Below are 27,471 nucleotides of genomic sequence, written 5' to 3'. Positions count from 1 at the left end.
TTACATTTAAGTCATTTAGCAGACGCTCTTATCCAGAGCGACTTACAAATTCTATGAAGGTATCTTTACTGTTACTCAAGTATAACAATTGAGTACTTTTTCCACCACTGCGTATCTCTTGGTTGCTCCGTTGTCTTAATTATTACACAGAAATGCTGTCTGATCCTAGTGCAGCTGTAAGCATGCGGGTCTGATCTGCTGGCTAGGAAGGTGGGAAGAGGCCAGATAAAGTGGGAACATTCTAGCTAGCCAATGATCTTTTGTAGAAAACATATACAAAAACTCGTAACAACCTAAGCATTACGAAACTTTTATTCGATCAAATAAGCCTCACATATTAAAAAAAAAAAAAAAAAAACTCCTCACTTGGTCTGCTTAATCTGCGCAGACAGATTTTGGGCGGAGTCGACCCTCTCGCTTTGCCTCTTCTTCTCTGGCTCTGTTCGTTGTGATATAAGAAGTGTAAAATTTGCGGAAGAGATGTTGGATGCAGGCGTGGCACTATTACTTCCGCCTTCAAACCCAGAACAACAGAGAAATGGTGAGTGATTTATCATAAATACCGATGCAAATCTCTGTTTTCAAATTCCTAGGTTAAAACAGTATCTTCATTCTGGTGGCTTGATAGTTGCAGATTAATGTGGGCGGGATGGTGCGCGCTCTAAAAAAAATCTGGATCAAAGCTGTTATCAAACCAGTTGGACTTGTATACTTGTCTTATCCGATCCCTTTGATTATATTACATCTAGAACGCGCTGACACCACAACATTCATTGATTGTTCAATACTATGCAAAAGAACAAGGAGGCTAAATATGCTTGTAGTAACATGGTACTTCCTCTCTAGAGGTCTGGACAGCAGTCTGTCTGAGATGTAAAGCCTCAGTTGTGTGTCCTGAGAATGGGGGGGGGGGGTTTCTGGAAGATTGTCGTAATCATTGATCTGTAATAGTAGTGTTTCAAAGTTAATTTCGTCACCCACTCCCTCAGACAGCGACACTACGCCCATACCTGAATGCTGTGCGTGCCACACTGCAGGCCGCCCTCTGCCTGGAGAACTTCTCCTCTCAGGTGGTGGAGCGCCACAACAAGCCAGAGGTGGAGGTCAGGTGAGTGAGCTCTCTCCTGCTCTCTTCTCATAATGATATCATTTAGTGTTATTTGTGACACACTGTATTGTCATTCCAGGAGTAGTAAAGAGCTCTTACTACAGCCTGTGGTAATCAGCCGCAATGACAAGGAGAAGGTCCTAATCGAGGGCTCCATCAACTCTGTGCGAGTCAGCATTGCAGTGAAGCAGGTCAGGGGTTATGACTCTCCTTCTCGCTTTCAATGTCACCTTTCCATTATCTTGATGTTGTGTGTTAAATAGTCTCTCATACACTGAGTGTAAAAAAACACAAAAACAATAACTTTAAGAACACCTGCTCTTTCCATGAGACTGACCAGGTAAATCCAGATGAAAGCTGTGATCACTTATTGATGTTACTTGTTCAATCCACTTCAATCAGTGTAGATGAAGGGGAGGAGGCAATATATATATATATATAGATATATATATCACACACAATCAATGTCTCAATTATATATATATATATATATATGAGACATGGATTGTGTGTGTGTGTGTATATATATATATACAATCCATGTCTCAATTATATATATATATATAATTGAGACATGGATTGTATATATATATACACACACACACAATCCATGTCTCAATTATATATAATCCATGTCTCAATTATATATATATATATATATAATTGAGACATGGATTGTGTATATATATATACACACACAATCCATGTCTCAATTATTTATATATATAATTGAGACATGGATTATATATAAATAATTGAGACATGGATTGTGTGTGTGTGTGTGTATATATATATATATATATTTATATGAGACATGGATTGTATATATATACACACACAATCCATGTCTCAATTATATATTTATTTATTTATTTATATATATATAATTGAGACATGGATTATATATAATTGAGACATGGATTGTGTATATATACACACACAATCCATGTCTCATATATATATATATATATATAATTTATGAGACATGGATTGTGTGTGTATATATATATAATTTATATGAGACATGGATTGTGTGTGTATATATATATAATTTATATGAGACATGGATTGTATGTATATATATATATATATACACACACAATCCATGTCTCAATTATTTATATATATATATATATATATAATTGAGACATGGATTGTGTATATATACACACACAATCCATGTCTCATATAAATATATATCTATATATATAATTGAGACATGGATTGTGTGCATGTGCCATTCAGAGGGTGAATGGGAAAGACAAAATATTGAAATGCCTTTGAACGGGTTATGGTAGTAGGTGTCAGGCGCACCAGTTTGTGTCAAGAACTGCAACACTGCTGTGTTTTTCACACAACAGTTTCCTGTGTAAATCAAGACTTGACACAACTGTGGGAAACATTGGAGTCAACATGGGCCAGCATCCCCATGGAATGCTTTTGACACCTTGTAGAGTCCATGCCCCAACAAATTGAGCCTGTTCTGGGGGGGAACTCAATATTAGGAATGTTTTGTACACCAAGTGTATGTTTTAAACGCCTTTTTGTCTGCCAATTAATAAAAAAGTGTGTTCAAGGGAAATGCTTACTGGTGCTCTGATTGGCTCCATCAGGCTGATGAGATTGAGAAGATCCTGTGCCACAAGTTCATGCGCTTCATGATGATGAGAGCAGAGAACTTCTTCATTCTCAGGAGGAAATCCGTTGAGGTGAGAGGAGTCAAGACAACCGGACACGATGCAGTTGGTGTTAGGTTTGCTTCAGATGTTGTAAGACCTCTCTTCCTCCATCTCTCCATCCTGTCATCTAGGGCTATGACATTAGTTTCCTCATCACCAACTTCCACACGGAGCAGATGTACAAGCACAAGCTAGTGGACTTCGTCATCACCTTCATGGAGGAGATTGACAAGGAGATCAGCGAGATGAAGCTGTCTGTCAACGCCCGTGCCCGTATCGTTGCGGAGGAGTTCCTCAAGAATGTAAGACCGCAATGTTTTTAGAAGAAGAGAAAAATCTAGATTCTAATGCATTTATAGAAATGTGGTCAAATCGCTGGGAATAATGAAACGATTGTTTGTCAATGGCTTCTGTTGCAGTTCTGAGGCGGTGTCATCGAATCCCTCTCACTTATCACATGACTTGGCCATGACCATGGATCTGTGAGAGAAAGGGCAGGCTCAAGGGCCCGATTAGCAGGAAGAGGGTGGTGACGCGTACTGTGAGTGAACAACCAATCCATGGCGAAGACTATAGAAAAGTGACCAATCCAGTGTGGGTGTGTGGCACCCAACTGCGTCTCAAGTATGTACTGTAATCATAAATATTGATGACTGTATATAATTAAATGTTTAATTTTCTGCCTCTTAGAGCAAATCTCAAAACCAAGGCGGGTCCTTAAGTATTAACCAGGTGGATATTCATGACGGGGACAATGAGAATGTGTTAACTGAAATAGCCTGTATTGTTTTTATACATTCTTTATGTACACTTGTTTTTTTTGTTTTTCTCCTTTTTGTTACAAAATATTAACCTGTTCAGTACGCTCATCATGGAGAGAGGAAAAACAAGATGTATGGTTACATTTTAGTACAAGACGCATCACAGATTTATTAAGCTGTCATACGATACGTAATGATGAATGATATAATCAAATAAAACTCATGACAGCTTGTTTGTACTTTTGAGTAATGGTGCTTGTGTGTTTCTCCATAAATTCTCTTTTTGTCCACATCCTCAGTCATGAGGTTAAGTGTGCATACCATTTTGATATGCACGTTGTCTCTTTCTGTGGCACTAGCTGTGTTGGTTGAGACTCTAGTCTCTGCTAAGATCAGCTGTTTCTGTTCGTAAAGGACTCTTGTGTTATTTCAGTTGTGAGAAAGGGGAAGTGAATGTGTTTGCTGGCCCTAGTATGAGTGAGTCAGATCTTGTGTGCTTCCTGGTCGTGTGGGCCTCTAGCTCAGACTGTGGTTGGAGTATTTATGTTGAAAGTGATTTTCCCTTCTTTCGTAAGCCTACTGCCAACGCGTATTGCATTATAGCCAATTATTTTCTTAAGTTTATTTTCATAACACTTTGTTCCAGCATATTCATTCAACACTAGTGCTCTTTAGTAAGTTGTATGCAATTGTGCTTGGCTGATTGAGAAAAAATCCACATTTCCAGAAAAAGACAACTGAGGTCAATTGTAATAGATGACCTCTGTTATGAATCTGAGGCATCTGTATAAAAATACCACATCTTTATTGAAGCTGTAAGCGGAGGATTCTTGACATTTTGAAAACAATGAGCAAACATTTGGATCCAATATCAGCCTACATAAGCACCAACAATTATATTTGCCCACATATGCACCTGCTGATTGTGTAGCCAAACAATAGAAATATACTGAACAAAATATAAATGCAACATCTAAAGTATTGGTTTCGTGAGCTGAAATAAGATCCCAGAAATGTTCCATACTCACAAAAAGCTTGTGTGCTCAAATTGGTTTATATCACTGTTTAGTGAGCGTTTCTCCTTTGCCAAGATAATCCACCCACCTGACAGGTGTGTCTTATCAACAAGCTGATTAAACAGCATGATAATTACACAGGTGGACATTGTGCTAGGGACAAAAGGCCACTCTAAAATGTGCAGTTTTGTCACGTAACACAATGCCACAGATGTCTCAAGTTTCAGGGAACGTGCAATTAGCATGCTGACGGCATCAATGTCAATTTCTCTACCATAAGCTGCCTCCAATGTTGTTTTAGAGAATTTGACAGTACGTCCAAGCAGCCTCACAGCCGCAAACCATGTGTAACCACGCCTAGGGTTGCACATTTTGGGAAATATTCAGAGGCAGAAACTTTCAGTGGGAATATATGCAAATTAATAATACCATTTTAAATGTAATGTTTTTTTTGCATTGGATATATTTACTATATCAGATGGAGACAGAACAAACCTTTTACCTTAAGTAGACATTGCAAATGATTAAATCCTTCCAATGGAAATAAACTATTTTTAGTTACGAATTGAACTTTAAATGAGTTAACTCTTCATGGGATGATTTCATTGAACAACAAAAGGGAATATTGAATGATCCCCAATGATCTATAGCATCTCCCAAAAACATTCAACATCTGTAAAATGATAGTCAAACTAAAAGCTTTGGTTGTCTTCCTCTCAGGACCTCCCTGGACCTGCTCAATGTCCACCTCTTGAACATCAGACTCTGACACCTCCTCTTCACTATCACTTTCCAACCTTGTTGAGATTGGCTCGTTGTCAGGCTCAAAAAGCCTTAATTTTGCCCGGATGGCCACCAATTTTTCAACCCTTGTATTGATCTACCTGTTGTGTGCTTTGGTGTGTGTGTTCCCAAACAAGGACCAGTTGCACTCTGAGGCAGCTGATGTTGGTGGGATTTGGAGGATGATGGAGGCAACAGGAGAAAGAGCCTCAGATCCACAAAGTCCCTTCCACCAGGTGGCTGATGAGACATGTTGGCACGACTGCCATATTGCATCTCCATCCCAAAGCCCTTGGTTGGAAGTGTACTTCGCCAGACCGGCAAGAACCTTGCCCTCATCCAGGCCAAGGTGGCGAGACACGGCAGTGATGACATATACGCTGGGGCGTGTATGGACTTCAGCCAGAAGTCTTCACGCTTCTTGATATATTTCAGAACTGCAGTCTCCTCTGCTTGGAGCAACAGTAAAGTGGGCAGGGCAGCACATATTTCTTCTCTTACATCTGCAAGCAGAGTCTGAACATCAGACAGGATGGCATTGTCTCCCTCAATCTGCAATGGCTACAGCTTTTGTTTTCAGGTTGTTTTCCACTCTCTCCCAGAATACATCATCCAGGAGGATCCTCTTGATGGGGCTGTCCATATCGGCGGACTGTGATATGGCCATTTCTCCACACTCCAGACTCCTTCCCTGCCAGGAGACTGTCAAACATGATGACAACGGGTGTTGCTGGGCAGCTTTAATGTGGTGCTCTTATTCTTCTCACTTTGCTTGGTGAGGTAGATTGCTGCTATAACTTGATGACCCTTCACATACCTAACCATTTCCTTGGCTCTCTTGTAGAGTGTATCCATTGTTTTTAGCGCCATGATGTCATTGAGGAGCAGGTTCAATGCATGAGCAGCACAGCCAATGAGTGTGATGTGAGGGTAGGACTCCTCCACTTTAGACCAAGCAGCCTTCATGTTCGCAGCATTGTCTGTCACCAGTGCAAATACCTTCTGTGGTCCAAGGTAGAGGTCGACCGATTATGATTTTTCAACGCCGATACCGATGCCGATTATTGGAGGACAAAAAAACGATACCAATTAATCGGCCGATTTTTAGAAATGATTTGTAATAATGACAATTACAACAATACTGAATGAACACTTATTTTAACTTAATATAATACATCAATAAAATCAATTTAGCCTTAAATAAATAATGAAACATGTTCAATTTGGTTTAAATAATGAAAAAACTAAGTGACGGAGAAGAAAGTAAAAGTGCAATATGTGCCATGTAAGAAAGCTACATTTTAAGTTCCTTGGTCAAAACATGAGAACATATGAAAGCTGGTGGTTCCTTTAAACATGAGTCTTCAATATTCCCAGGTAAGAAGTTTTAGGTTGTCGTTATTATAGGAATTATAGGACTATTTCTTTCTATACCATTTGTATTTCATATACCTTTGACTATTGGATGTTCTTATAGGCACTTTAGTATTGCCAGTGTAACTGTATAGCTTCCGTCCCTCTCCTCGCTCCTACCTGGGCTCGAACCAGGAACACATCGACAACAGCCACCCTCGAAACAGCATTACACATACAGAGCAAGGGGAACAACTACTCCAAGTCTCAGAGCGAGTGATGTTTGAAATGCATCCCGCTAACTAGCTAGCCATTTCACATCAAATCGTTACACCAGCCTAATCTCGGGAGTTGCTGGCAAAACGCACAAAAGTGCTGTTTGAATGAATGCTTATGAGCCTGCTAGTGCCTACCATCGCTCAGTCAGACTGCTCTATCAAATCATAGACTTAATTATAACATAATAACACACAGAAATACGAGCCTTAGGTCATTAATATGGTCGAATCCGGAAACTATAATCTCGAAAACAAAACATTTATTCTTTCAGTGAAATACAGAACCATTCTGTATTTTATCTAACGGGTGACATCCATCAGTCTAAATATTCCTGTTACATTGCACAACCTTCAATGTTATGTCATAGTTACATAACATTCTGGCAAATTAGTTCGCAACGAGCCAGGCGGCCCAAACTGTTGCATATACCCTGACTCTGCGTGCAATGAACGCAAGAGAAGTGACACAATTTCACCTGGATAATATTGCCTGCTCACCTGGATTTCTTTTAGCTAAATATGCAGGTTTAAAAATACATACTTCTGTGTATTGATTTAAAGAAAGGCATTGATGTTTATGGTTAGGTACACGGAGCAACGACAGTCCTTTTTCGCAAATGCGCACTGCATCGATTATATGCAACACAGGACACGCTAGATAAACTAGTAATATCATCAACCATGTGTAGTTATAACTAGTGATTATGATTGATTAAGTTTAATGCTAGCTAGCAACTTACCTTGGCTTCTTACTGCATTCGCATAACAGACGGGCTCCTCATGAGGCAGGTGGTTAGAGCGTTGGACTAGTTAACCCTAAAGTTGCAAGATTGAATCCCTGAGCTGACAAGGTAAAAATCTGTCATTCTGCCCCTGAACAAGGCAGTTAACCCACCGTTGCTAGGCCGTCATTGAAAACAAGAATGTAAGAATGTGTTCTTAACTGACTTGCCTAGTTAAATAAAGGTGTAAATCAGCCCTAATTAATCGCCAATTCTGATTAATCGGTTGACCGCTAGTCCAAGGTCATTGATGACTGCCTTCAGCTCATCTGTTATGTATGTGTGTCTGTTGTCCCTTGTGTCTGGGCTCTTGTAGAATACTGGTTGAGGGGTGAAGATGATGTAGTTAATTATTCCTTGCCCACAAACATTTGACAACTCATCAGAGATGATTGCAATACAGTCTGCTTTCCCTATGATTTGCTTGGCCTTCACTTGAACTCTGTTGAACTCTGCATCCAGCAAATGAGTAGATAAAGCATGTCTGGTTGGAGGGGTGTATGCTGGGCGAAGAACATTCAGAAATCTCTTCCAATACACATTGACTATGAGCATCAGAGGTGAACCAGTTGCATACACAGCTCGAGCAAGACTTTTATCAGCATTTCTCTGACTACGTTCCTCCATTGAGTCAAAAAACTTCTGATTCCAGGACCATGAGCTGTTGCTATCGATAAGGTGTCTGATTCATCATTTTCACCTCGAATAGAAGTAGAGGGACTTTTGTCAGAGGTTGCTTGTTGTGAGCGCTGAGGGAACTTTATGCACATGACCAGATGATTCTGCATCTTTGCTGCATTTTTCACATGTGATTTGGCACAGTATTTGCAAAGGTACACATCTTTTCCTTCTACATTAGCTTTAGTGAAATGTCTCCACACATCAGATAGTGCCCGTTGCATTTTCCTGTAAAGATTAGAATAAAATAGGTACACACCTACACACTTTTCTGTAGGCTACTATTTACTAGTTAACAAAAAACAATGTATGTCGTATAAAATATATTCACCCCACCCAGTATTGTAATCAAAACTTACCAGAAAGCATGTAGTCCTTGGCGCAGACAGTGTAGTTGTGTGGGCTCAATAGCATCTCATTAGTGTGCAAGATCTTGAGAAGCAGCTGTACATGTGATGGAATAATGCACTGTGCATGCAAATGGTTACAATTCCATTGAATTGGAGATAGTTTAACCAGAATATGCCACAATACCTAGAATTGCCTTATGTGTATCCCATAAAAAAAAGGTTCACTGTTAAAAGCTAACTTTTTGGATGAATTTAAACAAAAGTCCCAATATTCCTGGGGTTAACTTCCCTTTGCAACCCTAACCACACCAGCACAGGACCTCCACATCCGGCTTCTTCACCTGCGGGATGTCTGAGACCAGCCACCTGGACAGCTGGTGAAACTGAGGAGTATTTGTTCTGTAATAAAGCCCTTATGTGGGGAATTGGCTGGGCCTGGCTCCCCAGTGGGTTGGCCTGGCTCACAAGTGGGCCTATGCCCCCCCCAGGGCTGTGCCCCTGCCCAGTTCTGTGAAATCCATAGATTAGGGCCTAATGAATTTATTACAATTGACTGATTTCCTTATAGGAACTGTACTCAGTAAAATCTTTGAAATTGTTGCATGTTGCGTTTATATTTTTGTTCAGTATAATAATATGATACAGGTAACTGTCAAAATAAAGGAAACACCAACATAAAGTGTTTTAATAGGGCGTTAGGCCACAACGAGCCAGAACAGCTTCAATGCGCCTTGGTATAGATTCTACAAGTGTCTAACTCTATTGGAGGGATGTGACACCATTCTTCCACAAGAAATTCCATCATTATTTTTTTTATTTATGGTGTTGGTGGAAAATGCTGTCTCTGGCTCTGCTACAAAATTTTCCATAAGTGTTAAATTGGGTTGAGATCTGGTGACTGAGATGTCAATGGCATATTGTTACATAATTTTCATTCGTGCCCTGTAGATGGGGGCATAGCCATGGTATTCAAAATAATGGCCTGCCCAGTATTTTTAAACATGATCCCAGAGGAAGAGGCGAAGCAAGCGGTTTTACTCCACCCAAACTCTGTCTACGAAAAATACATATATTTTTATGGAGCTCAATGTGTTGAATTTGATCCACAAAAAATGTAATTGGTCATTTGTTACGTATGGCTTATTTGATCGAATAAATGTTTTGTAGATATTACCAAACGTTAACATGGACATTTCCCATTGAGGGCTTCCACCATTTTAAAGTAGTCAACTGGGTGGGGATTCCTGATTTGGGAGCAATGAACCAATGAAGAAGAAAATGTAATACTTTAAATTGAAGGCGCTGCCCATACTTTCACAGACGCTATAATGGCAAAGATAAAGATTAGTCCTCTATCTAGCTCTATGGGCTGGTGTTCACAAGCAATCTGCCCTCACACTAGCTAGAATGGTCTCCCAACTGATTTCACCTCTCACCAGACTTCCTTCCATCTTCGAGGACATGCATTAACATTGTTAAAGCAGTCAATCAACTGTCTTGTCAATATAATTGGTAGACCATCTTTGATAACCCTAAGAATGATGGGATATTAATTGCTTAATTAACTCTGGAACCACACCTGTGTGGAAGCACCTGCTTTCAAAATACTTTGTATCCCTCATTTATTCGAGTTACCTGTAGATTACATAACACATTGACATGAAAAGACAACACAGTGACACTGAGGTTCAAATTAGACAAGTGAACCAGTCAATACTTTCTAAAGAGTAACAGTAGACAGGTTTCCATTGACCCAGGTTTATTCAACAAAAGCAACGCCGCATAAGAAATATTTGTGAGGTAATGGAAACAGCAGATAATGGAGACATTTTTGAAAGATCAAAAAATAAATAATCTGTTAAAACAGGTGTACTCTTTTGTCAAACTTGTTATATTGCGACAAATGGTGGAAAGTGTTTTTGGAATAAATTATGATTGCCAAATCATTTAAGTACGCAGGGCACTTGATGTCAACACAACTATGAAGTACCACTCCACATTTAATTCTAAATGCCTACCAAATCCATTTTAACTATAAAAATATTTATTTGCAGGATCCTCATCCATACTTTCAAGAAGGCTGAATTTCTATGCCTTGCTTTTGTTTGGCTGGATGCAAGTTTCACCATCCAATTTTTTCAGATCTACAGGAGTGCAAGTTCCCCCCTTTTGCAATTCTACACTTTTTGCCATGGGGCACAGAAGAAAAAAAAAATGTTTTATAGCTCATCTCATGCTTTTGTTCACATTATGCCACGAGGCTGAGAGAAAGTTTGGCAGTTAAGCAAATTTCTTGCTATTCTACACATTTTGCTATCATGTTTTTTATTTAATTTTTTTACAGCACAGACCAAGGCGATATGTTGGCACATGATAATTAATAGAATATGGCAAATATAGGTAAATTGTTGCATTCTATCAATGCTGACTTTAGCGGGCTACCTGAGACATGAAACCGATAGGTGGGAGAGCATACAGACTGTCCCCAATTAATGGGTATACAATTTGCCTAAATGCATAATACAAACACTTCAACCACTATTTAAATTCAATACTAGTTTGTTTTGTTGGTGTGACATTACATCCTGCTATTTTTTAAATCGACACTAGAATAGTCAATGGACACACTATGCAGCGGGCAATTATCTAATTTAAATCTAATCTATTTTCCAAATGTTGAAAAAAAAAAACATTGGACAAGTTAATGGAAACAGATACTGAGGGGTTCATACTTTACAAAAATACATTTCAGTCCCTTTCTCTCCTAGACAAGTCTGTCAGCTGTACATAAAGCTTTAACACACAAACCAAACTAGTACCAAGGACTTGTGCCTCTTCCTACCATGAGATTGGAGCAGTAATAGGTCAGAGTCATTCTGTGAATGCATACCCCCAAACCCTACAACGCAAGCAGAACGGTTAATTGTATTCGCATTTCTATTCTGACCTCTAACAATTGGACTGAATGTGCTGTAGACTGAGAATTATACTTACAAAAGACAGGAGTACAGGCCAATTGAGATGCCAAAAGGCTCTCGATCCTCCAGGTCACATTGCTCTGAACAGAGACACCAAAAGCAGATGAGGTTGTGCTCAGAGGCAGAAGAAGTGGAAAACAATCACCCCACAAAAATAACATATCAGCTGAGTGGGTTATTGAACAGATCTCATCCAGACTGTACCACCAGGGCCACAAGTAATGACACATGTAGTGACAAATCTGGGAGACAGAAGAGGCCCAACTTCAACCCGATTGGTTTTGATTTCAGAGGTGAGCTGGGACTGTCTGCAAGGCATCTTCTGTGGTGCGATGAATGTTGACGTTCTGAAAGAGGAACATACAAGGCTGACTAACCACATCTGTCAATGGTATTTCAAAACAAGGGAGATGTGCTGGGGTTACCAATTAACCTACAGAAGGGGGCTGTCAATTGCCCATCCCTAATCTAGGAAAAGTAAATTAGTGGAGGTGGGTGGAGGGCGGGGGGGGGGCATGTTCTGCAGTATGCTTTGTGGATGAAGAGAGTTACTGCTATGGCAATGGTTAACGTCCCAGGCAGACAGACAAGCAGTGTTATACCAACAGGCGTTTGTACAGAGTGAGGAATAGGCGTTCATTCAGAGGACATTTTTCCAATCCAGCCTTTGCATACAAATAAGGTTGAAGAACAAATGCTATTTATTTGCGTAGCACAGTGGTTTATCAAGACATTTGTAGAACAAAAACATGAGATTTGATGCATCGATACATAAAATACAGCAGGACTGGTCAAGTAGATTTTATTAGCAGTCAGTAAACAGTGATGTGGAAATTACTCCCGGTCATATTCCATGTGGAGCAGACCTTCACATTTTTTTTATTAAAAAATATATGTTTCTCTGGGCCTTCTTCATACATAAACAAACATTTCATCTTACATGATCAAATAAAAATATATACTAAACTGAATTTTTTAAAATTATTAAATTAGTACTAAAAGAGTTTAAGACTCAGAGTCCAGGTGCAAAACACTACCTCAAATCAAGTAGACATTTGTGCAACGCAATGAACATTGACAGACAGACATTCAACTTTTAAACTAATTAAGACATCGATTCACATCAGCCACACATGACTGACAAATATTCCAAATACTGAGCTTCCCGAATAGGTATTTTATTAGGATCCCTTCCATGAGACTAAATGAAAAAGATTATCCTAAAATTAAAATAAACATTTGAAATGAAAATGTGCTCTGGTTTGGAAATACAACATTCATTTGCAAAACCATGTCAATTGAGAGAAAAATATCATTTCAATAAACAGACAAAAAAAAAAAAAAAGGACACCAGACCCTTACTTATAGTAAGGATATTCAAATGAACTGGATTCCAGTTAATTATCATTACTTTAATTGGATACTTTGACTCAACCTGAGTAGAACAATCAGAGTGCTTTTGATGTCAGGAAGTAGAGGGAATGGAGTAATTAAGAACTAACTGCCTGATTGAAGGAGCAAATATGGAGGCAGGGCCAGCGGGAGGAGTGGAAAGGAGGGAGTGTGAGGGATAGAGCGAGTGAGGGACACTATCTCACTGGTGAGCTGGTACTGTTAGCAAAGCCTCCTCTGCCATCCGTGACACCTCTACGTTCTGTTCAGCAATGAAACAAAAAGGTTGCGGTCAAACATCAGGGGAACAAAATGGATAGAATGGGAGGATGGGTGGGAAAGACAGGATGTGATAAAGATGCACAGTACATTGTTTAATTACCCAAGTTGATTATCATAGTTACACTCCCCAAATTCTTCTCTACATATACAATAAAGAAATGGCCTGAGCATGATTCCTAATGACAGATTTCACCTGATGACATATCATGAATCATAGCGTTCTATCCCACAATCCTCTTACAGGTATATTCAGGTAGAGGGTGTGAAAAGGCAATGGACAAAGGTCACTACATGAGTCACTATCACCATCTTTACACACACATCTACAATGAAGAATCCACTCTAACCCACTATTAAACGCTCTTCTGATTGTGAAGCCATGGCAACCGGGACTGTTGAAAAGCACTACAGCTGCATTCAAATACTCCTCAACAACAGGTTACTGAGTTGAGAGTTATCCGTCAAGCATAGCACATATTCCAACTTATCCATCAAATTAATTAACGTATGTAGATATACCAACCTCTGGGCGTTCTCTGTGAGTGTTCACTGCATCCACATTTAGGTAGATGGACTCCACCTTACAGCCTGAAGACAGAGCCCAGAAAGGTGCATTTTTGCATTATAAACCACTTAAATCCAATACTAAAATATTTATGCTATTTTGCAATTGATATTAACACAGATGCAGACAGGACTGGGTAGCAGTGGAAGGCCAGTCTTACCATAAGCAACTGGTGTGAGCTTCAGCACGGTGTGCAGTGGGCACTTCAGGTAGGGCAGCTCCTCTGAGAAACAACACACATGACTAAGAAATCTACTATAAAAGAGATCTACAAAGTGCGAAAATAAACACCTTCCGTCCATCACTGTTATCCAGGAAAGACAACCAGACTGACCTGCTGTCTTATCAAGGAAGTAGGCCAGCAGGCAGCGCATGACAGCCTGATGACAGATGACCAGGACATGCTCCTGCCTCTCCAGCTCCATGATGACCGGCTCTAACCTCTGCACCAGGTCTTCATAGGACTGAGTGGACAGGGTAACTGTCAGATACACCAATAGACAAAACAAGATACTAACTCACCCAAAAGGGCAGGGTCACAATAGGGTCTCACACACAAAAACTTCAAGGTAAAAATAAATTAAAAACAGAGCACAGACAAAAACTGCAACAGAAGAACTGTTGACAACTCCATTGTGTCCTCCTCCCAGAGCGCTAAGAACCTTGGCGTGATCCTGGACAACACCCTGTCGTTCTCAACTAACATCAAGGCGGTGGCCCGTTCCTGTAGGTTCATGCTCTACAACATCCGCAGAGTACGACCCTGCCTCACACAGGAAGCGGCGCAGGTCCTAATCCAGGCATTTGTCATCTCCCGTCTGGATTACTGCAACTCGCTGTTGGCTGGGCTCCCTGCCTGTGCCATTAAACCCCTACAACTCATCCAGAACGCCGCAGCCCGTCTGGTGTTCAACCTTCCCAAGTTCTCTCACGTCACCCCGCTCCTCCGCTCTCTCCACTGGCTTCCAGTTGAAGCTCGCATCCGCTACAAGACCATGGTGCTTGCCTACGGAGCTGTGAGGGGAACGGCATCTCAGTACCTCCAGGCTCTGATCAGGCCCTACACCCAAACAAGGGCGCTGCGTTCATCCACCTCTGGCTTGCTCGCCTCCCTACCACTGAGGAAGTACAGTTCCCGCTCAGCCCAGTCAAAACTGTTCGCTGCTCTGGCTCCCCAATGGTGGAACACACTCCCTCACGACGCCAGGACAGCGGAGTCAATCACCACCTTCCGGAGACACCTGAAACCCCACCTCTTTAAGGAATACCTAGGATAGGATAAAGTAATCCTTCTCACCCCCCCCCCCTTAAAAGATTTAGATGCACTATTGTAAAGTGGCTGTTCCACTGGATGTCATAAGGTGAATGCACCAATTTGTAAGTCGCTCTGGATAAGAGCGTCTGCTAAATGACTTAAATGTAAATGTAAATGTAGAAGAAATTATCTTCAGTAATGGGTCTACAGTGGGAAAAACAAGGTAGAACACTTAATTCTAATAAGCCATTCGCCACATAACGATAAGCCATTAGTACTGTAGTAAAGGGTCTTAGACAACGATGCTCTCCCCCACTACTGAGTGGGAGAGACAGCCTCGCTGATCACCACCTCCATCTCTCTAAGTGGCAGCAATGGGATGGACTAAAAGTGAGAACACACCACTGATTGTTCATGCCAACTGAAAAACAGCCTGTACCCAGAGCCTGGAGCACAGACAGACAGGGGAGGAAGGGGGCTTTATTTACTACGGCTCATTAGCAAGGTGTACATGGCCATTAGCCACCTGGATGTGGTTTAATGTCACAGTGCCAAATTAAACTACATTTGGACCGCATGAGCAAAACATTCACTTAGTTTCTCATCTATTTTGATGCAAATTGTCATTGTGAAGAACTACAGTGGAGCAGAAGCAAGTTCTCACACACATCTCTTGGCACACATAAAAGTATCTAGGTTGGTAGAGCCCTTTCATAATAAATATAGTTGAAGTCAGAAGTTTACAAACACTTAGGTTTGAGTCAAAGCTTGTTTTTCAACCACTCCACAAGATTCTTGTTAACCAGTTGATACTCTAGGGGCAGTATTTCATTTTTGGATAATAAAAAAAAACATTCCCCTTTTTAAACAAGATATTTTGTCACGAAAAGATGCTTGACTATGCATATGATTGACAGCTTTGGAAAGAAAACACTGACGTTTCCAAAACTGCAAAGATATTATCTGTGAGTGCAACAGAACTGATGCAACAGGCGAAACCAAGACACTACATTTACCAGGTGTCCGCCTGGTGTCCTTTGTCGAAATTGGTGCGTAATCTTCAGCTGAAAGCATTTGTCCATGTGATTCAGAGGAGAAAGCATACTTCCACGAACTATATATATCATCGAAGAGATGTGAAAAACACCTTGAGGATTGATTCTAAACATTTACCATGTTTCAGTCGATATTATGGAGTTAATTTGGAAAAAAGTTTGTCGTTTTGATGACTGAATTTGTTTGTTTTTTTGTAGCCAATAGTGATGAACAAAACGATTTCTCCTACACAAAGAATCTTTCAGGAAAAACGGAACGTTTGCTATCTAACAGAGTCTCCTCATTGAAAACATCCGAAGTTCTTCAAAGGTAAATTATTTTATTTGAATGCTTTTCTTGTTTTTGTGAAAATGTTGCCCGCTGAATGCTAACGCTAAATGCTACGCTAGCTATCAATACTGTTACACAAATGCTTGTTTTGCTATGGTTGAAAAGCATATTTTGAAAATCTGAGATGACAGTGTTGTTAAACTATGGTTTTGTCAAGTCGATTAGGACATCTACTTTGTGCATGACAAGTAATTTTCCCAGCAATTGTTTACAGACAGATTATTTCACTTATAATTCATAGTATCACAATTCCAGTGGGTTAGAAGTTTACATACACTAAGTTGACTGTGCCTTTAAACAGCTTGGAAAATTCCAGAAAATGATGTCATGGCTTGAGAAGCTTCTGATAGGCTAACTGACATCATTTGAGTTATTTGGTGGTGTACCTGTAGATGTATTCAAGGCCTACCTTCAAACTCAGTGCCTCTTTGCATGATGGAAAAATCTAAAGAAAATCAGCCAAGACTTAAAAAATGTCAAAAGAATTGTAGACCTCCACAAGTCTGGTTCATCCTTGGGAGAAATTTCCAAACGCCTGAAGGTACCACATTCATCTATACAAACAATAGTACGCAAGTATAAACATCATGGGACCATGCAGCCGTCATACCGCTCAGGAAGGAGACGCATTCTTTCTCCTAGAGATGACATCAGTCAGGAAGTTAAAGCTTGGTCACAAATGGTCTTCCAAATGGACAATAACCCCAAGCATACTTCCAAAGTTGTGGCAAAATGGCTTAAGGACAACAAAGTGAAGGTATTGGAGTGGCCATCTCAAAGCCCTGACCTCAATCATATAGAAAATTTGTGGGCAGAACTGAAAAAAAACGTGTCTGAGCAAGGAGGCCTACAAACCTGACTGTTACACCAGCTCTGTCAGGAGGAATGGGCCAACATTCACCCAACTTATTGTGGGAAGCTACCCAAAAGGTTTAACCCAAGTTAAACAATTTAAATGGCAATGCTACCAAATTGAGTGTATGTAAACTTCTGACCCACTGAGAATGTGAGGAAATAAATCACTCTACACTATTATTCTGACATTTCACATTCTTAAAATAAAGTGGTGATCCTAACTGACTTAAGCCTGGGAATTTTTACTAGGATTAAATGTCAGGAATTGAGGAAAACTGAGTTTAAATGTATTTGGCGAAGGTGCATGTAAACTTCCAATGTGATTAAATGAGGCATTAGAGAATGCTCTCCTCACACTCACCTCTCCCTTGGGGTAACGGTAGCGGTATTTGTCCTGGTCCCTCATTGCAAACTCCAGAGGGTAGTGCTGTTGGATCTCCTCATACATCATCTCCTCACACACACCCTGAGGATAGCAGAAAACACACCACTTCAGATATACAAACTGTATGGGGTGTGTTTGAGGATCACCGACATACAGTCACACAGGTGGCATTGCTGAGCCGAGTCGAGTCCTCACCGCGTCTATCTCGTTGAGAGCCTTCCACTGCTCGTAGGGTACAGACACAGCCTCAGCTGTCTGGATGGTCCTCTTCATCTGGCTGGTCCACACCTTCAGATCACTGATCTCCTGAGACTGGATGAACTGGTGCAGATACTTGGCAAACTGCCCAGAGAACAATCAACATAAAAGAGAGAAAAGAAAACATCCTGGTTAAGGGCGCTGTACTGCAGCGCCAGCTGTGCCATTAGAGACTCTGGGTTCGCGCCCAGGCTCTGTCGTAAACCGGCTGCGACTGAGAGGTCCGTGGGACGACACACAATTGGCCTGGCGTCGTCCGGGTTAGGGAGGGTTTGGCCGGTAGGGCTATCCTCGTCTCATCGCGCACCAGCGACTCCTGTGGCGGGCCGGGCGCAGTGCACGCTAGCCAATGTTTCCAGGTGCACGGTGTTTCCTCCGACACATTGGTGCGGCTGGCTTCCGGGTTGTATGCGCGCTGTGTTAACTTCGATATAGGGGGTGCTCTTTTAAATTTTGGATAAAAAAACGTTCCCGTTTAAACAAGATTTTGTCACGAAAAGATGCTTGACTATGCATATAATTGACAGCTTTGGAAAGAAAACACTGACATTTCCAAAACTGCAAAGATATTATCTGTGAGTGCCACAGAACTGATGCTACAGGTGAAACCAAGATGAAATTTCAAACAGGAAATGCCCCAGATTTTGAAGGCGCTGTGTTCCAATGTCTCCTTATATGGCGGTGAATGGGCCAGGAATGAGCTTACACTTTCTGTAGTTTCCCCAAGGTGTCTGCAGCAGTGTGACGTATTTGTAGGCATATCATTGGAAGATTGACCATAAGACTACATTTACCAGGTGTTCGCTTGGTGTCCTCCGTCTAAATTATTGCGTAATCTCCAGCTGCGTGTATTTTTCCATTTGCTTCAGAAGAGAAACCAAACTGCCACGAATGATTTATCATCGAATAGATATGTGAAAAACATCTTGAGGATTGATTCTAAACAACGTTTGCCATGTTTCTGTCGATATTATGGAGTTAATTTGGAAAAACGTTTGGCGCTGAATTCTGTTTTTTTTCTTAACCAAACATAATGAACAAAACGGAGCGATTTCTCCTACACAAATAATCTTTTTGGAAAAACTGAACATTTGATATCTAACTGAGTCTCCTCATTGAAAACATCTGAAGTTCTTCAAAGATACATTTTATTTGAATGCTTTTCTTGTTTTTGTGAAAATGTTGCCTGCTGAATGCTAGGCTTAATGCTATGCTAGCTATCAATACTCTTTCACAAATGCTTGTGTAGCTATGGTTGAAAAGCATATTTTGAAAATCTGAAATGACAGTGTTGTTAACAAAAGGATAAGCTTGTGAGTGAATATATTTCTTTCATTTAATTAGCAATTTTCATGAATAGTTAATGTTGCGTTATGGTAATGAGCTTGAGGCTGATTACGCTCTCGAATACGGGATTGCTTGACGCAAGAAGTTAAGAAGCAGTGCGACTTGGTTGGGTATCGGATGACTTTCAACCTTTGTCTCTCCCGAGCCCGTACGGGAGTTGTAGCGATGAGACTAGATAGTAGCTACTAACAATTGGATACCACGAAAATTGGGGAGAAAAAGGGGTAACATTTTTACAAAATTAAATGCAATCTATTCCAAAATATGGAAACCTATTCAATATTGAAGAAACAAAAAGTAGAACTCTTAAGGTAGAGATGGAATCTAAGGATAGTTAGCCGTACCTCCTTGCCCCTGGGTGAGAGCCCAGAGTCTCCTCCAATGCAGCCCTTGACGTTGAGGTCACTCTCTCCATGGCGACACAGGTAGATGGAGCGTGGCGTGATGTGGATGTTCATGAGGTAGTAGACAATCCTGCTCTGGATGTGGTCCTGGACCTGGTTCACCAGGTACCTCCGGCCCACATCCATGATCTTAATGTAGGACAGATGCCTGGGAGATACATGTCAGAGAGCTTTAGGAATCCCTTACTTTATAAAAGAGAGCAACCTCGTAGATACAACATGCATTGAAACCAGCTTTAAAATGATTCCGGGTTTAAAAGGACAAGCAACATGTCATTGACTGTTGTAAATGGGACATTTGATGAATTACTATTTGATTTACTGTGGATATGGACTGATATGTAATAAACATGATTGTATATGGAAAGGGAAACAGGAGTTAACCATGTATGTTTAGGTAACATATTTACTTAAAGCTGCAATATGTAAATTGGGTGACTTGACCAAATTCACATTGACAGATCTATAACTCATATTTCTTTCAGATTATGAGAAAGTCTAAGAAGCAGTAGATGGATTCCATGTGCACCATTTCTATGCTTCCAGTTCTTAAGTTTCTTTTTTGAGTCTAACTTTGTTTGGCACCAGCTTCAAACAGATGGAAATAAAATATATTTGGTTATAGAAAATATAGTTCACAGCACTTTCGATGCTACAATGACTAAACACTTTGCTTGCTTATTTGTCAAACTGAAATTAGGCAACCTATAATTTTTGCAACCAGGAAATGACAGAGCGATCTTTAAGTATACTGAATAAAAATATCAAATGCAACATGTAAAGTGTTTGTCCCATTTTTCATGAGCTGAAATAAAATCTCTGAAATGTTTCATATGCACAAAAATCTCAAATTTGGTGCACAAATGTTTGAAATCTGTGAGCATTTCTTCCTTGGAAAGATAATCCATCCACCTGACCGGTGTGGTTTATCAAGAAGCTATTTGTCTGCAATAAAGCCCTTTTGTGGGAAAAAAATATATGATTAGTTAGGCCTGACTCCAATTAGTGGGCCTATGCCTTTCCAGGCCCACCCATGCCTGCACCCCTGCCCAGTCATGAGGAATTCATAGATTAGGGCCCAATTTATTTATTTCAATTGACTGATTTCCTTCTATGAACTGTAACTCAGTCAAATATTTATATTTTTGTTCAATATAGTTCTGTTGTAATGAAGTACTGATGTTCTTACTTTTGACCCGTTTAACTGCCAGCATAAAATGTCTGCCAGTCTTGAAGACTGAATTTGAGGACACAGTCATAATGCATCCATGACAGTGTGTGATTCTGTCACAGTTTATGTTCTAACTTCCTACAAGCCTCTTGGGTTGGTGTTTACACAACATTCAGTGCTGTGTGACTAATATACAAGGGCCCATTAGACATTTTCTTTGCTTCTGCTCTGGTGGTGTTCTCGCAGAATTCTTGTAATAAACCAGATTCATTTTAATGGGCTTTAACAACTGCACTCCTTTTTGTTCACCTGTAAATTCCCATTACAACTGTAAAAACAACCACTTGCTAAACAAATAGGAGAGAACTTTGTTCCTCAGTGAGATAAGTTGCTCACCTGTCCAGAACCTCATCCAGGGTCTCATAGGAGTTCTCATAACACTTGATCCTCTTCTTGAAGTCCTCCATAGCCTCCTCTGTGTTGCAGTTGGTGTAGTCAGGGCTGCCCAGCTTCACTTGCTGAACAGAGAAAGAGAGAAGAGATAAGACTCAGTGGTTCTCTCCAAAGAGTTACCTACAGGAACTGTGGAAGAGCACTCACCACAATGTTCTCTGCAATGACTTCAGGGTCTTCACAAACAGACTCTACAAAGAACACCTAGGAGAAAAAGGGAAGACCGTAAACCCCCAGGATAGACAAGACGTCAAGTTCCCAGTTGTCATCTATATTTTTTGCGGCTGTCTATTTGCTGCCACAAACCAATGCTGGCAGTAAGACCACACCCAACAAGCTGTACAAGGCCAAATAAAGAAAATGCACATCTAGAGGCAGTGCACCTAGTGGCCAGTGATTTGATGCAGGGAAACTCTAGATCACCTTTACTCCATGCATACAAAGCTCTCCATACAGTTGGAAAATCTGACCATAATTATATCCTGCTGATTCAGGTTTACAAGCAAAAACTCAAACTGGGATTACCAGAAGAAGTTTTGCTAGCACAGACTGGAAAATGTTCCGGGATTCATCAGATAACATTTAAGTTCACCCAGAAGCGGCGCTCCTAGTGGCCGGGGACTTTAATGCAGGCAACCTTAAATCAGTTTTACCAGATTTCTACCAGCATGTCAACCAGAGTAACGAAAAAAAAACATTCTAGACCACACAGGGATGCATACAAAGCTCTCCCCCGCCCTCCATTTGGCAAATCTGACCATAATTATATCCTCCTGATTCCTGCTTACAAGCAAAAACTAAAGCAGGAATTACCAGTGACTCGCTCAATACGGAAGTGGTCAGATGACGGACGCTACACTACAGGACTCTTTTGATAGCACAGACTGGAATATGTTCTGGGATTCATCCAATGGCATTGAGGAGTACACCACTTCAGTCATCAGCTTCATCAATAAATGTGGGGACGACGTTGTCGATGCACGTACATATTCCAACCAGAAGCAATGAATTACAGGCAACATCTGCATCGAGCTAAAGGCTAGAGCTGCTACATTCAAGGAGCGAAAGACTAACCCAGAAGCTTATAAGAAATCATCCTATGCCCTCAGACGAATCATCAAAACAGGCAAAGCGTCAATACAGGAATAAGATTGAATCATACTACACCGGCTCTGACGCTCGTCAGATGGTGCAGGGCTTAAACTATTACGGGCTACAAAGTGAAACCCAGACGCAAGCCTACCAGATGAGCTAAATGCATTTTATGCTCGCTTCAAGGCAAGCAACACTGAAGCATTTACGAGAGCAGCTGTTCTAGATAACTGTGTGATAACCCTCTCGGTAGCCGATGTGAACAATACCTTTAAAACAGGTCAACATTCAAAGTCGCTGGGCCAGATGGTTTACCAGGACGTGTACGCAAAGCATGCGCGGTGTCAATATAGAACAAATCCTACTACGCTGGCTTGGAGGCTCGTCAAAACCCAGCCGCAAGCTGCCAAGTGATGCAAGCCTACCAGACGAGCTAAGTTCCTTCTATTCTCACATCGAGGCAAGCAACACTGAACCACGCATGAGAGCACCAGCTGTTTCAGACGGTGATCTTGCTCTCCATAGCCGATGAGTGTAAGAGCTTTAAACAGGTTAACATACACAAGGCTGCGGGGCCAGACAGATTACCAGGACGCTTACTCAGCGCATGCACTGACTAGCTGGCAAGTGTTTTCACTGACATTTTCAACCTCTCCCTGACCCAGTCTGTAATACCTACATGTTTCAAGCAGACCACCATAGTCCCTGTGCCCAACAACACTAAGGTAACCTGTCTAAATGACTATCGCCCGTAGCACTCACATCTGTAGCAATGAAATGCTTTGAAAGGCTGGTCATGGCTCACAGCAACAACATCCCAGACAACTACAATGTTATGAAACAGTATGAACCCAGACAACTACAATGTTATGAAACAGTATGAACACAAAAAAAACGACAGGCTGCATGACATTAGCAGCCTGGTGGTCCAAACTAGCATAACTGGTACATTTTAAAATACGTCAATCTAGCAAACCAGGCAACTTCCTAACCAATGTTTTTCTTAGTTTCTAGCTTGTTAGCTATCCAGCTCAAGTTCTTAACTTTAGCTAATTTGTATCACAAAAAAAATCCTTATTTACAAGTTAATGGCGAGCTAATTGCAGAAAATAGCTTACAGTTGTGAGTGACAAAATTAAAAGCAGGGCATTCTACCATAGTGTCCAAGCTCTAAAATGCTGTCTCATTGGCCTAACGTTATATCCTAATTTGACTTTGGTGCAGGTCATGTGGTTCTTAACAGTCTAGTAAACACACTACATTCACTCAAATCTAAGTTTGACGCATGCTCAGTGGAATGGTTAATTGCATAGTGGAGTCATGTTTAGACACGAAGCTAGCTAAATAATGAACCAGAATCCCAACTCATAATGTTACTACCCTGCATGAATCTGCAGGTAGCTAAAGCTAACCAACTAGCTAGGTTCAATGTTAGCCATCTAACTAACATTAGGTTATAACTAGCAATGGAAACAGCTCTGAGATATGATTATGTAGGTAACCCACTGAGTCAATACATGTTAGAATCATCTTTGGCAGCAATTACAGCTGTGAGTCTTTTGGGGTAAGTCTAAGAGCTTTCCACACCTGGATTGTACAACATTTGCCCATTATTCTTTTAAAAATTCTACAAGCTTTAAGGCTTGCCATATATTTTTAAGCAGATGTAAGTCAAAACTTTAACTCAGCCACTCAGGAACAGTCACTGTCTTCTTGGTAAGCATGTCCACTGTAGATTTGGCCTTGTATTTTAGGTTATTGTCCTGCTGAAAAGGGGAATTCATCTCCCAGTGTCTGGTGGAAAGCAGACAACCAGGTTTTTCAGCATTTTTCCTGTGCTTAGCTCTGTTCCGTTTCTTTTTTTATCTTGATAAACTCCCCAGTCCTTAATTACAAGCATACCCATAACATGATGCAGCCACCACTATGCTTGAAAATATGGAGAGTGGTACTCAGTAATGTGTTGTTGTATTTGCCGCAAAAATTTGTATTCAGGTCAAAATATTCTGTTTTTGCAAAAATTTTTGCAGTATTAGTTCTGTGACTTGTTGGTGGAAAGCTTCAAGTTCCTTGGAGTACACGTCACAAACTGAACTGGACCACCCACATAGACTGTTGCGCCTTCACCACACTGAGCCTATTCAACCTCAGGAGGCTTAATAAACTTGGCTTTTACATCACCGCCTGGTACGGCAACTGCACCCGCCCGCAACCGTAAGGCTCTCCAGAGGGTGGTGCGATCTGCCCAACGCATTACCGGGGGCAAACTACCCACCCTCCAGGACACCTACAGTACCCAATGTCACAGAAAGGCCAAAAAAATCATCAAGGACATCAACCACCTGAGCCACTGCCTGTTCACCCCGCTATCATCCAGAAGGCGAGGTCAGTACAGATGCATCAAAGCTGGGATCAAGAGATAGACGCTGTTTTTCAATCTAAAGGCCATCAGACTGTTAAACAGCCATCACTAGCACATTTGAGGCTTCTGCCTATAGACAGACTAGAAATCACTGGCTACATTACGAAATTATTTACTCATCTCATACACTGTACTCTATACTATTCTACTGTATCTTAGTCCATGCCGCGCTGACGTCGCTCGTCCATATATGTATATATTATTAATTCCATTCCTTAGATTTGTGTGTGAAATTGTTAGATATTACTGCACTGTCGGCGCTAGAAGCCCAGCATTTCGCTACACCCGCAATAGCATCTGCTAAACACCTATGTGACCAATAAAATTTGATTTGCAAACAGGATGCATGTTTTGGAATATTTTTTATTCTGTACAGGCTTCCTTCTTTTCACTGTTTTATTTATGTTAGTATTGTGGACTAACTACAATGTTGTTGATCCATCCTGAATTTTCACCCATCACAGCCATTAAACTCCAACTATATTAAAGTCACCATTGGCCTCATGTTGAAATTCAATTAAAAAATTATTCAGGCACAACATTTGAAAAAAGTCAAGGTGTGAATACTTTCCAAAACCCTACATTTCATCTGCAAATGTCTTTTAGAAATATGTATACATTTACAAATAAGCATTTGTTCCATTTCAAATACATTGTTACAGTTGTTGATTATCCTAGCCATGTTAGCATAGGCGTGACAAGAGATGGCATCAAGAACAAAATACAACTAGCTGAAACAAGCCATCTATGGTTCACCACACAGCAGCTTCTAGTCATTGTTGCTAACCATCTGACCGATCAGGATGAAAACAACCTTTTACCTTACGCCCACATTTTTGTTGTGACATTGTCAACCCACAAGCATGATCACCACCAACGACACCAACATTACCTTGAAGCCATTCTGCTCAGCAAACGCAATGATGGTCTCTCTCCTCTCTCTAGTGGTGTTAGTCGCATCAAACACCTGGAGAAATAACAGAACACACACACACCATCACTCGCAATTCAGACTGAGAACCTGCACTGTAATCCATATTCAAATACGCAGTGCGATATCAAAGTACTTCATGACGGGATATCCCATCCCAATGTTAATGTGCACATAATCTTTCTACATTGGAGTTTCAAATGTGATATTTTTCTTCAAAGAGGGATTGTACACACAGCAACTTGGCCTCCATCAGCGAGGTACTGTCTGACATCATTCAGTGCTGCTGACGCACACTGCCTGCAAAGAAGAGTGGGGAAACTGAGTCAGAGGCAGCAGTGACAAGAGGCACTAATGGGTTAGCAAAGACAACTCACAGACGCTGGTTAAAAACAGGTACATAACAATATAAGATTATATTGTTAGGCAATTTGGGGCATTCAAGGACAAGAGGATCTGATCAGTGTTTCCACAGCGGAGGAGCAAAGCACTGGAAATGTTTCTTACTGTCTGATTTTCAGGCCCTCCTCATTGTCTGGACAGAAGAACTCAAAGGACTTGTAGATCTTCAGACACTCACGCCGGTACTGCCCAACATTGAATTCTAAATGGGGGAGAGAAAGAGATAGTTGCATGCTTTACTTTTCTAGATACTATTGACTGTTCAGCGGAATTCTTACATGTCAGTGTGTGAGTGGATTGGATTACGGAAATGGAATTTCAGGTATAAGGGCTGAAAGTTGGTACCTTTGGTTGGCACGCCGATCCAGTTGAGATAGCGGGTGAGCTTCTTGGAGATGTAGGTCTTTCCTCTGGCCGGGAGGCCTACCGTCACTATCAGGGTGGGACAGTTGGTCATACATACTGCACATGGAAGAGAGGAGATGGGGGAGAATAGAATGATTCTACAGGTTATTATAATTATTCTACTTGGACAGAGACTGCCACTGAAACATAAGCATGAACAAACAGTGCAGGCTGTGGCAGGGAAGGGAAGGGCTTGGATTACTTTTTTCCTAAATGCTTTTAGGACCATTTGGGCAATTACCTGGGCAATTCCACTGTGACACTAGGCAGGTGTCCAATGAACAAGCTTTATTCTACAAAAGCAATGTCACAAAATAAAATCTTAGTGACACATTTAACTGAAATGACAGATATTGGAGACATTTTCTAAAGATCCACATTTTTAATTCAGCTGACAGGTGGATTTATCTTTGTGACAAATGTTCCCGAAATTGTTTTTTGAATAAATTATGATTTATTCATAACTTTGAAGGTACACGGGCACGTGATGTCATCATATAGCCAAACTATAAAGCTCTATACCACATTTTTTTCTTCAACTAGAATTTTTTTATTTGCAAGACAAGGATTGTCTTGACTTTCAAGAATGCCTGAATTGTTTCACCTTGCTTTTGTTTGGCTGGATGCAAAAGTTTCACCACCCCCCAGAGCAAATTCAAATGTATTTTTATTCAACATTCTGGGTTGTAAGGAACATTTA

General features: G+C 40.8%; 2 protein-coding genes across 4 annotated transcripts in view; one reads left to right on the top strand and one right to left on the bottom strand.

The window, feature by feature from the left end:
* Positions 1–386: 386 nt before the first annotated feature.
* On the top strand, positions 387–3,787 carry LOC118400145 (actin-related protein 2/3 complex subunit 4-like). The gene is made up of 6 exons (XM_035796676.2): positions 387–541; positions 990–1,108; positions 1,188–1,299; positions 2,722–2,817; positions 2,919–3,089; positions 3,207–3,787. Exons 1-6 carry the CDS (start codon positions 488–490, stop codon positions 3,210–3,212), a joined length of 558 nt encoding a protein of 185 aa, XP_035652569.1. The 5' UTR covers positions 387–487; the 3' UTR covers positions 3,213–3,787.
* A 6,743-nt stretch (positions 3,788–10,530) lies between these two features.
* LOC118400143 (6-phosphofructo-2-kinase/fructose-2,6-bisphosphatase 4-like) overlaps positions 10,531–27,471 on the bottom strand; it is a 28,998-nt gene continuing 12,057 nt past the window's right edge. For 2 of the 3 annotated variants that reach the window (XM_035796675.2, XM_035796673.2), the window contains exons 2-14: positions 26,712–26,828; positions 26,472–26,568; positions 26,201–26,264; positions 25,926–26,000; positions 21,667–21,723; positions 21,463–21,584; positions 19,836–20,043; positions 18,082–18,228; positions 17,863–17,967; positions 14,340–14,469; positions 14,166–14,228; positions 13,964–14,028; positions 12,553–13,420 (exon numbers count right to left, since the gene is read on the bottom strand). In XM_035796675.2, the coding sequence (XP_035652568.1) occupies positions 13,361–13,420; positions 13,964–14,028; positions 14,166–14,228; positions 14,340–14,469; positions 17,863–17,967; positions 18,082–18,228; positions 19,836–20,043; positions 21,463–21,584; positions 21,667–21,723; positions 25,926–26,000; positions 26,201–26,264; positions 26,472–26,568; positions 26,712–26,828 (1,310 nt within the window). In that variant the 3' untranslated portion in view covers positions 12,553–13,360. Of the gene's footprint in view, positions 12,114–12,552; positions 13,421–13,963; positions 14,029–14,165; positions 14,229–14,339; positions 14,470–17,862; positions 17,968–18,081; positions 18,229–19,835; positions 20,044–21,462; positions 21,585–21,666; positions 21,724–25,925; positions 26,001–26,200; positions 26,265–26,471; positions 26,569–26,711; positions 26,829–27,471 lie in introns of those variants that run through there. The other variant, XM_035796674.2, reaches the window with a different exon arrangement.

This window comes from Oncorhynchus keta, chromosome 21 (assembly GCF_023373465.1).
Source record: "Oncorhynchus keta strain PuntledgeMale-10-30-2019 chromosome 21, Oket_V2, whole genome shotgun sequence".
Classification (NCBI taxonomy): domain Eukaryota; kingdom Metazoa; phylum Chordata; class Actinopteri; order Salmoniformes; family Salmonidae; genus Oncorhynchus; species Oncorhynchus keta.
This window is presented reverse-complemented; position numbering and strand designations above follow the sequence as displayed.

Coding starts and splice junctions, on each gene's coding strand:
- LOC118400145 (XM_035796676.2), top strand. CDS start 488: ATGCAGGCGTGGCACTATTACTTCCGCCTTCAAACCCAGAACAACAGA. Junction 542..989: donor CCCAGAACAACAGAGAAATG/GTGAGTGATTTA, acceptor CCACTCCCTCAG/ACAGCGACACTACGCCCATA. Junction 1,300..2,721: donor TCAGCATTGCAGTGAAGCAG/GTCAGGGGTTAT, acceptor TGGCTCCATCAG/GCTGATGAGATTGAGAAGAT.